Source organism: Hemitrygon akajei, chromosome 7 (assembly GCF_048418815.1).
Source record: "Hemitrygon akajei chromosome 7, sHemAka1.3, whole genome shotgun sequence".
Classification (NCBI taxonomy): Eukaryota; Metazoa; Chordata; class Chondrichthyes; order Myliobatiformes; family Dasyatidae; genus Hemitrygon; species Hemitrygon akajei.
The window spans coordinates 166,563,327-166,576,721 of NC_133130.1; the positions used below are offsets into that span (position 1 = coordinate 166,563,327).

The following is a 13,395-nucleotide window of genomic DNA, read 5'->3' on the forward strand; positions in this document are numbered from 1 at the left end:
CCCCCCCCCCCGCCCTGGCGCTCCTTCTCTGCCTCCTGTCCCGCACCTGTCCAGTGACACTGCCCCCCTCGCCATATTCCCAACATCCTTTAATCCTACCAGACTTACAAACTCACTCTCCACTCCACATTGACAAATACAGTACTGTGGAAAATCCTTGGATTGCCTAGCTATATGTAAGTGCCTACAAATTTTTTTTTTTAATTTTTTTATTAGTTTTTTAATACATTTTCTACATAGCTACTGATAAAAAAAAACCAGATCAAAATGAACATTAATACAGTGCAAAAATAAACATACAATAATAATATGATACAAAGAAAGATCATTGAGAAAGCACCCAAATTGAAGACATGTAAAATTAGTATCCTCCCCAAGCCCCGCAACAAAAAAAACTCCAGACCAACCACAACCCAATATAGAGAATATAAATCAGGACAATCAAACGCCCAAAACTGTAAATACACTTAGCAACAGAAGATATTAATGCCTACTACCAACAAAAAAAAGGAGCTGAAAGCAAGGGACCGAGAAAAAACCTTAGTCAAGAGGAAGGTTATGAAAGTACTCAATAAAAGGTCCCCAGACCTTATGGAACTTTAAATCCGAATTAAGAACTGAATAATGAATTTTTTCAAGGTCTAAGCAGGCCATAATATCGTTAAGCCATTGAGCATGCGTGGGCGGGGCAACATCTCTCCATCTAAGGAGAATTAAACGTCTAGCCAGGAGAGAGGCAAAAGATAATATTCGACACTTAGTCGAACTCAGACATAAATCTGTCTCACCCCAGAAACCGAACAAAGCAATTAAAGGGTTAGGTTCCAGGTGGTGATTCAGAATATGCGATAACGTTATGAAGACATCTTTCCAAAATTTCTCCAAGCTAGGACAAAGCCAGTACATATGAATGAGAGAGGCCTCGCCCCTTTTGCATTTATCACAAAGCGGACTGATGTTAGGGTAAAATCGAGATAATTTAGATTTAGACATATGGGCTGTATGAACAATCTTAAGCTGTAAAAGGCAATGGCAAGCACAAAGAGAGGTTGAATTAACCGATTTGAGAATTGAGTCCCAAGCCTCATCAGATAAGGAAGTGCCTACAAAATTTTAAATTCTGGTTTTAACCCTTTACAGTGGTAGTGACCCTGCTTCAATTTTGCTGCTGTTTCTAAGCAGTTTGTACGCTCTCCACATGACCACGTGGGTTTCTTTGGGGTGTTCTGGCTTTCTGTCACATTCCAAAAACACATGGATTAGGATAGTGATTTGTGAGCATGCTATGCTGGCACCAGAAGCATGACAACACTTGCAGGCTGCCCCCAACACATCCTTGGACTGTTGTTGGCACAACGACTCATTTCACTGTATGTTTTGATGTACACGTGACCAATAAAGCTAATCTTTATATCTTTGAGACCAAGAAGATCCTATCTCATTGTAATGCCTTTGGCATAAATTGGCCTTGCATTGCCATTTTAAGGAGGGAAAAGTTTTCTGTTGGGATTATGTCTTAGATCAACATCCTGCTTCAAAGTGCTTGTGCACTGATGTCATCTGAAAATGTCTTCTGCAACACTGTCACCGTATTTTCCTGTTAAAATAATTCACTCTTTCTGCTTTTAATTTTTCCCGTTCATTTTAATAGTCCTTTTAATTTCTCTTTAAAGCAAACCCTTGATCAGAAATACGCAGCTCTCAATGAAAAGGAAAATGAGATTCAGCAGTTACATTTGGCTTTGAGAGAAAAAGAGCACAATTTTGATCAACTGAAGAGTCTTCTAGCCAATCGTGAAGAAACCATTAATGTAAGTATTTTGTTTAATAAGGCTGAAATGTTTACTGCACGACTAAATTTGTGCCTAAGCTTTAAACCTGACTGAAGCTACTTTCTATAGTAGAATCATGTTCTAGCGAAACAAATTATTTGTGATTCAAGATGGTTTAGTGTTATTTCCTGTACACAAGCGTAAAGGAGTATGAAATAATTGTTGCTCAGTAATCAACTCAGCAACAAAGAAAACACAATAAAATGATGAACACAATTTAAAGAAAACAATAAATATAAATAGAATTAATAAATTATTACAATATTACTGCTCTCTTGGGCAAGTCCACTAATCCCTTGATTTTGTTTTGAAGAGCTTGGATGGTACGATTAAAGAGAAAGATGTCGAGCTGCAACGCCTGACAAATATGTGCAAGAGTTTGCAGAGGTTGAAACAAGAGCTGGAGGACAGTCAGATGCAGTCTCTCCGTGAGAAGGATGCAGTTATATTACAGCTGCAGCAATTGCTTAAAGAGAAGACTGATAGCTTGGAGGTAAATGATCACTAAACAGAAGTTGATCACAGGGTGGTAGAGTATGGAGAATGGCCTGTTGAGTCTGTACTGTATTCTGTGGTAGTACTATCCAGCTGGTCTGACTGCACTGCCATGAACAGTTTCAGTATTGCTGTGCTTCATTTTAGAGTCATGGAGTAATCCAGCATGGAAGAAAGCCCTTCAGCCCATCATCCTCCTGGCTAAACCCAGTTGCCTTCAATTAGCCCACATCTCTCCATGTACCTATCCAAATTGTCAAAGAAAAATGCAGCACAGAAGCAGGTCCTTTGATCCATCTATTCTGTGCCAAACCATTTAAACTGACTGCTCTAATTGATCTGCACCAAGACTATAGCCCTCCATACCTCTACCATCCATGTACCTATCTAAACTTCTCTTAAACATTGAAATCAAGCTCACATGCACCACTTGTGCTGGCAGCTCATTCCATACTCTCACAACCCTCTGAATGAAAAGGTTTCCCCTCATGTTCCCCTGAAGTTTTCACCTTTCATCCTTAACCCATGTCTCGTAAATGCTGCAGTTATATCTGCCTTGACATCTTCTCTTGCAGTTCATTCCAGGTATAAAGAATCTCGAATCTCTTTTAAATATCTCTCCCCTCTTGTGTCTGTGCCCTCTAGTTTTAGACTCCCCAACCCTGAATTTCTTAGCCAATCTTCCATCTAAGCTGTTAGAGCCACTCAGTTGATGAGCTTTGATCTTGATAACAACCCTAATAATGGCATCTTTTCAAATACATTTTGTAAGTCCACATAATGCATCAGTTCCATTTCTGACCACCCCATTAACCTTTTCTGGTACCTTAACCTGAAAAGCTATATCATACGCATTTGCTTTTCAACAAATCCATGTATCTCTCTAATCCAGACTGTTTCCCAGTGACTATTAACTCTACCCCCAATTTACTATTTCTGGAATATCCCCCATTGTGTAGATTAAACTGACTGACTGGGCTGTGGTTACTGGGTTTATCTCTACAAATGCTCTTTTGAACATTTGCATTTTTCCAGTCCTTGGCACCACAGAATCATGGAACTCTACAGCACAGAAACAGGCCCTTGTGTACCAAACTGTTATTCTGTCTAGTCCCATCAACTTGTATCTGGACCATAGCCCTCCATAACATTTCCAACTATGTATTTATCCAAACTCTTAAATGTTGAAATTAAACTGGCATCCATCACTTCCTCTGGCAGCTTGTTCCACACTCTCACCATCCTCTCAATGAAGAAGCTCCCCCTCATGTTTCACTTAAGTATTTCACCTTTCACCCTTAACCTATGACCTCTAGTTCCACCCAACCACAGTGGAAAAAGCTTGCTTGCACTTACCCTATCTATACCCCTCACAATTTTGAATACCACTATGGAATCTTCCCTCAGTTTTGCACGTTCTAGGCAATGAAGTCCTAACCTGTTCAGCTTTTCCCTATAACTCAAGTTCTCAAATCCTGGCAACAAACTTATAAATTTTCTCTGTAATCTTCCAATCTTAATTACATCTTTCCTGTAGGCAGGTGACCAGAACTGGACACAATACTCCAAATTAGGCTTCACCACCATTTTGTACAACTTCAAAGTGCTAAAGGCTGTCTTTATGGCTCTATCAACCTGTGACACAACTTTCAAGGATTATGGATCTCTATACCAAGGTCCTCCTGTTCTACCCCACTCCTCGGTACCCTGAAAATAATATTTGCAAAATTTCTAGCTCATCCTGTCTTCCTCCATCTAGGATGTTCTCTGATCTGGACTGTGTGATTTATCCATTTTCAGTACAGGTGTCTTTTCTAGTAGCTGTTCATCAAATTTTAGCACCATCTTCCATGGCAAAGACTGATATCAAATACACATTTAATATTTCAGACAGCCTCTTGACTCTAAGTAGGTTTTTGCTTCCCCCACCCTCCCCCTCTGGAAACCCCTTCCCCGGTCATCTGATTGAAATATTGTTAGCTTCCCTTTTCTGCTTGCTGTTCTGTGGTTTTTTTACTCATGCCCCTTTTACCACCTATTTCCTTTTTGCAACTTCCGCTCTTGAGCTTTTTGTGGCATTTTTACCATTTTTTTAAAGGCCTACTCCTCCAGTTACGGTTTTGAGTTTACCTAGTCTAGGTATGAATTTATCTTTTGTAAAATTAGTTCTTCTCCATTTGCCTGTTTTTATTTATTTTTTACCCATTTTAGCACGGCCTATGTTTTTTTCCCAAAGCCTTCCAAACAGGATTTATTTTAAACAGGATTTTTTTCCAAATCCTGTTTAAAATAAAACAGGATTTTTGCTGGATAGCACAAAGGGGCGGCACTTCAGTGTAGCAGGCTCATTTTCCACTGTTCGCTGTAAGGAGTTTGTATGTTCTTCCTGTGACTGTGTGGCTTTCCTCCAGGTGTTCTGGGTTCCTCCTACATTCCAAAAATGTGCGGGTCAGAGTTAGTAAGTTGTGGTTATGCTACGTTGCTGATGGAAGTATGGCAACACTTGCGGGTTGATTCCAGCGTGTCCTCAGTCGGTGTTAGTTGTTGATAAAAATGATGCATTTCACTGTATGTTTCAATGTACATGTGATAAATAAAGCTTACCTTTATCTGTAATGAAGATGAGCATTTGTTAGAGTACTCGGATCTTTATGTCATTGCTTTTGTACCCTAACCAGGAAGTGACAAACACATTGCTCAGCCAATCTCATTGTGGCACCAAGGACCTGGCAGAGCATTTGAATCAGCGGCTAAAGGTTCAGGAGAAGATGCTGGAGAATGCTTGGGCAGAGAGGAAGAAGCTGAGCTCAGAGCATGCAAAGGAAATTGAGGAGCTCTTAAACACCATTAACAGCAAGGATCAGCTCCTCAGGGTATGTGGCCGAGAAGGTGACATAGTATAATTGAAGGTAGAACAATACTCGCAAAGTGCTGGAGGAACTCACCAGGTCAGATAGCATCTGTGGAGGGGAATAAATAGTTGATATTTTAGGCCAAGACCCTTCATCAGGACTGCACATTGGGATCTCAGCTCAAAACGTCAACTGTTTATTCCCCTTCATAGCTGTGGCCTAATCTACTTATTTTGTGTGCGTTGCTCAAGATTTTCAGCATCTGTAGAAATTCTTGTGTTAATTGCAAAATTCTTTTATAAGGGCATTATATAATGCACTAGGTTGATGTTGCATTCTGGTTGAGATTCTAAAATAACATGAAAATTACTGCTGCTATAGAACTACTCAGATTTTGACTTGGGCTGCAAGAGTGGCAATTACGTAAAAACCCAGTGACTGTCACACGGGTCCAATCAATCTTTCAATTCCAGAACCCTTTGATATTATACAGGCACAGAGGCTCCCAGCTCTGAGGTTTTACCAGGATGCCACATCTCTGTAGGTTGAGATATTCGTTGGGTGATGCCTAGACTAGAAGAACTAGAGAAAGCATAATGGATGTGATTAGATATATTGATATGTTCTTTTGCTGATCTTTTTGCCTGGACCAAGACCTTTTTTGTAATGTAAATGTTGTATATTTTCAGAATTTGTATCCCAAGGGTGAAATAACAAATACTAGAGCTCATGCATTTTAAGTTTAAGGAAGATGAGCAGGGCAAGTATTTTTTTAAATTGGTATCTGACTGGAACATACTGTCAAGGGTAGTGGTACAAGCAGATTTGATAGTAGCCTTTAAGAATCATTCAGATAGGCACTTGAATATGCAGGGACTGGGAATGGGGATTACAATTGTGTACAGACAGAAGAGGTTTGATTTAATTTGGCAGAGTGTCACAAGCATTGTGGACTGAAGGGCTGGTTTGTGTGTGTGTGTGTGTGTTCTGATCTTTCCCATTGCTGCCATCTATACAATTAGCTGCTAGGCCTTAAGCACTGGATCTCTGTCTCTGAATCTGTTTCTACGTTTCATTTCTTTTGGAGGTGCTCAAAACCACTCCTGACTAAACTGTTGACTATGACCTAATGTGCTGAACTCGTGTGGCTCACTACAAAGCATTTGGCAGTGGTCAGTTAAAGAGTCTTGAGATGATGTACTATGTTGAACACACTATATAAATGTAATGTATAGTTTATAGTACAGTTGAAATAATTGTTGGCTTATTGAGGAGTTTATTGCCAGAAAACACAGATTATTGGTGTCTCCTACTTAAAAATGTGACAGTAACTGATTGAAGGCTGCCTTGACTGTGTTACAACCAGCCAGTGTTGAAGTAATTAGCTAAACATCTGTCACTGATGTGACTGACTGAAAAGCATTTTATGGACGTAATGCACTTTTCGATGGGAGATAATTGGGAGGTGTTGCTTTGATTTTTGTTCCCTTTTGCTCAAGACTTTTTGAGTAATAATGCTATTCAATAACATCTTAGGATCAGGTTATATTGCATGGAATTTGTTTTGTGGCAGCAGTACAGTAAAAAGATATAATTTTTATAAATTGGAAAATGGTTATAGTACAAAAGAAAAAGAAATATTCATGGGTCATTCAGAAATCTGGTGGAGGAGCATTGTGGTTGTGGGTCTTCAGACTCTTGTACCACCTCCCTAATTCTGACGTAGTAATAAGAAGAGAGTATGACCCAAGTGGTGAAGGGCCCTCATGATAGGTGCCAGCAGCTTGAGGCACTGCCTCTGAAAGATGCCCTTGATGGTGAGGACTTGCTGTCTATGAGTATTGGACAGTTGTTATTGATTTGTGCAGTGCTGGCAATAAATCCTCTTTAAAATTGCAAAGTTGGCTGCTGTTTGCATAGAATTAGGCAATTGAACTTTTATAATTCTATGAATTCCCTTCTAGGAGGCTTCAGAGCATTCTAATAGTTGTCTGTCGAAACTTGGACATGGCATTGAGGGTCTGAATCAACAAAATGCTGAGAAACCTGCATCAGGCCTAGTGGGATACGATCCCATGTTAAACCAAGATCGGACACTCCAAATTGCTCAGCTTAAAGCCGCTTTGGATGAAAAAGATAAGATTATTGATGTGAGTAAGCAGCAGCTGGACAAGTTACTATGCTTTGGAATGGTTTTTATTTGTGCCTTATTAATGTTGAAACTACTGTTTACCTTGCTGATAACTGGCAATAGTGTGACTTGCCGTAGTGTGGAAAGATTGGCTAAATCTATTAATTTTATCCTAATTTTAAATCCTTTCAAATATGAGACCAGTAATTAAATGATTTTTTTTGTTTTTCAAAATTGTGGTGTGTTTTTTTTAAAACTACACATCATGTATTACATAAGGATAGGTACAGCTTCAGGAACACTTCAGGAACCTCTGGGGTAAAGTGAACTACTATGTAGCCATATTTCTGCAATTTGTCTAGGGTTCTATTAGAGTTGCAGGGAGATTTTGAAGGCCTTTGGTTTTCATACATTGAAGAAAGCCTGTTTCAGATCAAGTGGATTTTTGGTTATCAAAGGTCTTTATTAGGTATAATGATTTTAATAAATTGAAGTTGGTCATTGATAGTAGTTGGGCACTGAGTAACAATGCCTTTGTGTAATCTGTTCTATTCTAGAATTGAATTTTTAGTGGGGAAAACTGTTGGCTGATACCTGTTTACCAAGGTTAATTTTATTTGTTACATGTACATCAAAACATACAATGAAATGTGTTATTTGCACCAACGGCCAACACAGTCAGAGGATGTACTGGGAGCAGCCTGCAAGTGTTGCCACAATTCTGGCACCAACGTTGGGTTGCATGCTCACAATTTACTGACCCTAACCTGTAGGGATGTGGGTGAAAATCAGAGCACCAGGAGGACATGCTCTTGAACCCGGGTCAGTGGTATTGTAAAGCATTATGCTAACCTGCTGCCTCTTAGAACTAGCCACCAAAAGATAGTTTCTGCCTGGGAACTGGAAGAGAGGTGCACAAAGTGAATGGTCATCCATTGGAAACTTAACATTGAATTCTGTCGTTTAATATTCTGAGTTTTTGATACTATTGACAACTGCCTTTCTTTGGTAGAAATTGGTAGAACACGGGCAAAAAGATCAACATTCCCCTCAACATGAAGCACTGAATTCCTCACATGTTCTTGAGCTGAAGCAAACAATACAGATATTGCAGGAACAGCTGCATGAGAGAGATGGTACGTATATAATCATAGAATTGAACATGCTGGAAACAGACTGTTCGACCTATCACATTCTCGCCATGTTCTATACCAAAATAATTCAAGTGCTCATCTGGACACATAAATATTAGTGATCTAGTTTCAACTAATCTCTCAGGCTGTCCATTCCAGATGCTTGCCACTCTGTGTGAAACACTCTGCCTTTCGTATCTCCTCTGAATCTCTTTTCCTTCCCCACCTCCTACTCCAATTCTGTATCTTCTAGTTTTAATTGCTACTGATTGGGGCATGCTTCCTGCAATTTACAGTTTCTTAACATTTATAACTTTATATACCTCAATCATGTCCCCACTTAACCTCTTCTGTTCCAGGGAGCAGATTTAGATTCTCTAGTCCTTCATAACTGAACCATGCCATCCCAGGCAACATCCTGATATACTCCCTCTGTGCCCTCTCAAGTGTTGTCAGATCTTCCCTGCAACATGGTGACTTGAAATGTATTCCGTATTCTAGCTGAAGACCATTTAAAGTTTTATGAAATTGCAACATAGCCTCCCAATCTCAGTATTTCATGCTATGGCTAATAAAGGCTAGAGTCCCATATGGTCATATTCCTTCCTAACCATGTTATCTACCTTCAAGGATCTATACATTGGTACTGTAAGGTCTATTTGCTCTTCAGAACTCCCAAAGACCCAAATTTTCATTGTGCATGTCTTAGCCTCAAAATTCATAGTCTCACATTTGATATTTGTCTGGATTGAACTTCATCTGCCATTTTCAAGCACATTTCTCCAACACATCAATATCTTTCTGCACATTAACACTACCTTCCACATTTCAGCAACTCTGCCAATCATCTGCAAGCTTACTGATCATGCCTCCCACATCGTCATTCATATAAACAATAAGTGGCCCATCTGATTACTCTCAACCTTTTTATTTCTGTTCTTCCCATTTCATCTTAGGTGAATTTACTCAGGATTCTGCAGAAGAGGAGGTCCATGGTAAAGTACCCTATAGCAAGAAGAGTTCAGCCAACTTGAAGAAAGTGCTTGCCCAAAAATCCAGAGAATTGGATGAAGCCTTGGAGAGGGAAAATGAGGCAAAAGTACGTCTGTTACACAGCTGAAATAAGTCAAAGCATAATCAATGACTTTGTTTCCCATTGAATTCTGTAGTGTAATGTGTTCACTTCTGGTTGCCTCATTATAGGAAGTACCGGTATGTAGTGCCTTATAAAGGATGCAGAGGAAACTACCAGGATGCTGCCTGGATCAAAGAGCATGTATTATGAGGATAGGTTGAGTAAGCTAGGGTTTTTCTCTTAGGAGTGAAGGAGGATATGAGGTGACTTGATAGAAGTGTAGAAGATGATAAGAGACTCAGATGGAGTGAATAGCCAGGGTCTTTTTCCCACGATGGAAATAGCTAATAGGAGGGGGCATAATTTTGAGCTGACTGGAGTAAAGTATAGGGGGGCATGTCAGGGGGAGGTTATTTTTAGAGAGTGGTGGGTGGTGTAGAATCAGATATATTAGCGACTTTTAAGAGATTCTGAGAAGGCTCATGGATGAAAGAAAAATGGAGGGCTGAACGGGAGGGGACAGTTAGATTGATCTTGGAGTAGGTTAAAAGGTTGGCACAATATTGTGAGCCAAAGGGCTTATTTTGTTCTATGTTCCTATTTGGGCTTAATTGCTGAGAACTTTTTTTTAAATCTCAATTTTGCAGATGGAAGTGATTCGACTTCAAGCTCTTCTTGACCAGTTGGAAAAAGATGCTCAAATACAGGCTGAAAATGTTGAAGAATTAACTAAAGCCTTGCAAATTAACAATGAAGTCATTAAAGTAAGATTTTCAGGGCCATCCTTTCTAAGGGTTATAGAAACATAGAAAACCCACAGTTTAATACAGGCCCTTTGGCCCACAAAGTCGTGCTGAACATGTCCCTACTGTAGAAATTACTAGGCTTACCTATAGCCCTCTATTTTATTAAGCTCCAGTACCTATCTAAGACCTCTTAAAAGACCCTATCGTATCTGCCTCCACCACCATTGCTGGCAGCCCATTCCACACACTCACCACTCTCTGAGTAAAATACTTGCCCCTGACATCATCTCTGTACCTACGCCCCAGCACCTTAAACCTGGGTCCTCTTGTGGCAACCGTTTCAGCCCTGGGGAAAAATCCTCTGACTATCCACACAATCAATACTTCTCATCATCTTGTACACCTCTGTCTGGTCACCTCTCATCCTCCTTCGCTCCAAGGAGAAAAGGCTGAGTTCACTTAACCTATTCTCATAAGGCATGCTCCCCAATCCAGGCAACATCCTTGTAAATCTCCTCTGCCCCCTTTCTATGGCTTCCACATCCTTCCTGTAGTGAGGCAACCAGAACTGAGCACAGTACTTCAAGTGAGGTCTGACCAGGATCCTATATAGCTGCAACATTACCTCTCGGCTCCTAAATTCAATTCCACGATTGATGAAGGCCAATACATTGTACGCCTTCTTAACCACAGAGTCAACTTGCACAGCTGCTTTGAGTGTCCTATGCTCTCGGACCCCAAGATCCCTCTGATCCTCCACTCTGCCAGGAGTCTTACCATTAATACTATATTCTGCCATTATATTTGACCTTCCAAAAAAAACCACTTCACACTTATCTGGGTTGAACTCCATCTGCCACTTCTCAGCCCAGTTTTGCATCCTATCAATGTCCCTCTGTAACCTCTGACAGTCCTCCACACTATCCACAACACCTCCAACCTTTGTGTCATTAGCAAACTTACTAACCCATCCCTCCACTTCCTCATCCAGGTCATTTCAACTCTGATTATGCAGAAAGTTTGGAGTTAATAACTCATCGGGGTGATTGATAAGTTCGGTGCCTAAGGTAGAAGGAGATAATTTATTAACTTCAAGTCAAGTCACTTTTATTGTCATTTTGACCATAACTGCTGGTCCAGTACACAGTAAAAATGAGACAACTTTTTTAAGGACCATGGTGTTACATGATACAGTACAAAAACTAGACTGAACTACGTAAAAAAAACAACACAGAAAGCTACACTAGACTTACAGACCTACACAGGGCTACATAAAGTGCACAAAACAGTGCAGGCATTACAATAAATAATGAACTAGACAATAGGCACAGTAGAGGGCAGTAAGTAAGCAGGCATTACAATAAATAATGAACAGGACAATAGGGCAAGGTGTCAGTCCAGGCTCTGGGTATTGAGCAGTCTGATAGCTTGGGGTAAGAAACTGTTACGTAGTCTGGTCGTGAGAGCCCAAATGCTTCGGAGCCTTTTCCCAGACAGCAGGAGGGAGAAGAGATTGTATAAGGAGTGCATAGGGTCCTTCATAATGCTGTTTCCTTTGCGGATGCAGCATATAGTGTAAATATCCGTGATGGCGGGAAGAGAGACCAAAATTGGGCCATTGAAGACAGAAACGGGTGAATTTATTATGGGGAACAAAGAAATGGCAGACGAGTTGAACACTAGGGAAGACACAAACAATTTCCCAGATGTAATAGTGGCCAAAGGAACTAGGGTAAAGGATGAACTGAAGGAAATTTATATTAGGCAAGAAATGATGTTGGATAGACTGTTGAGTCTGAAGGCTGATAAGTCCCCAGGACCTGATGGTCTGCATCCCAGGGTACTTAAAGAGGTGGCTCTAGAAATCGTGGACGCATTGGTAATCATTTTCCAATGTTCTATAGATTCAGGAACAGTTCCTGCTGATTGGAGGGTGGCTAATGTTGTCCCACTTTTCAAGAAAGGAGGAAGAGAGAAAACAGGGAATTATAGACCGGTTAGCCTGACGTCAGTGGTGGGAAAGATGCTGGAGTCAATTATAAAAGAGGAAATTACGACACATTTGGATAGCAGTAGAAGGATCAGTCCAAGTCAGCATGGATTTATGAAGGGAAAATCTTGCTTGACTAATCTTCTGGAGTTTTTTGAGGATGTAACTATGAAAATGGACAAGGGAGAGCCAGTGGAGTACCTGGACTTCCAGAAAGCTTTTGATAAAGTCCCACATAGGAGATTAGTGGGCAAAATTAGGGCACATGGTATTGGGGGCAGAGTATTGACATGGATTGAAAATTGGCTGGCTGACAGGAAACAAAGAGTAGCGATTAACGGGTCCCTTTCAGAATGGCAGGCTGTGACCAGTGGGGTACCTCAAGGTTTGGTGCTGGGACCGCAGCTGTTTACAATATACATTGATGATTTAGATGAAGGGATTAAAAGTAACATTAGCAAATTTGCTGATGACACAAAGCTGGGTGGCAGTGTGAAATGTCAGGAGGATGTTATGAGAATGCAGGGTGACTTGGACAGGTTGGGTGAGTGGGCAAATGTATGGCAGATGCAGTTTAATGTGCATAAATGTGAGGTTATCCACTTTGGTAGCAAGAACAGGAAGGCAGATTACTAAATGGAGTCAAGTTAGGAAAAGGGGAAGTACAACGAGATCTAGGTGTTCTTGTATATCAGTCAATGAAAGCAAGCATGCAGTTACAGCAGGCAGTGAAGGAAGCTAATGGCATGCTGGCCTTTATAACAAGAAGAATTGAGTATGGGAGTAAAGAGGTCCTTCTGCAGCTGTACAGAGCCCTAGTGAGACCCCACCTGGAGTATTGTGTGCAGTTTTGGTCTCCAAATTTGAGGAAGGATATTCTTGCTATTGAGGGAGTGCAGCGTAGGTTCACAAGGTTAATTCCCGGAATGGCGGGACTGTCATATGTTGAAAGATTGGAGCGACTGGGCTTGTATACACTGGAATTTAGAAGGATGAGAGGGGATCTGATTGAAACACGTAAGATTATTAAGGGATTGGACACACTGGAGGCAGGAAGCATGTTCCCGCTGATGGGTGAGTCCAGAACTAGAGGCCACAGTTTAAGAATAAGGGGTAGGCCATTTAGAACAGAGATGTGGAG

The 13,395-nt window shown here is 40.6% G+C and overlaps 1 protein-coding gene across 13 annotated transcripts in view; it reads left to right on the top strand.

The window, feature by feature from the left end:
* Nucleotides 1-13,395, top strand: part of cdk5rap2 (CDK5 regulatory subunit associated protein 2) — a 162,226-nt gene that overhangs the window by 67,030 nt on the left and 81,801 nt on the right. For all 13 annotated transcript variants that reach the window (XM_073052506.1, XM_073052510.1, XM_073052504.1 and 10 more), the window contains 7 exons: nt 1,674-1,811; nt 2,146-2,325; nt 5,006-5,200; nt 7,144-7,329; nt 8,323-8,446; nt 9,400-9,542; nt 10,166-10,282. In XM_073052506.1, the coding sequence (XP_072908607.1) occupies nt 1,674-1,811; nt 2,146-2,325; nt 5,006-5,200; nt 7,144-7,329; nt 8,323-8,446; nt 9,400-9,542; nt 10,166-10,282 (1,083 nt within the window). The remainder of the gene's footprint in view (nt 1-1,673; nt 1,812-2,145; nt 2,326-5,005; nt 5,201-7,143; nt 7,330-8,322; nt 8,447-9,399; nt 9,543-10,165; nt 10,283-13,395) is intronic.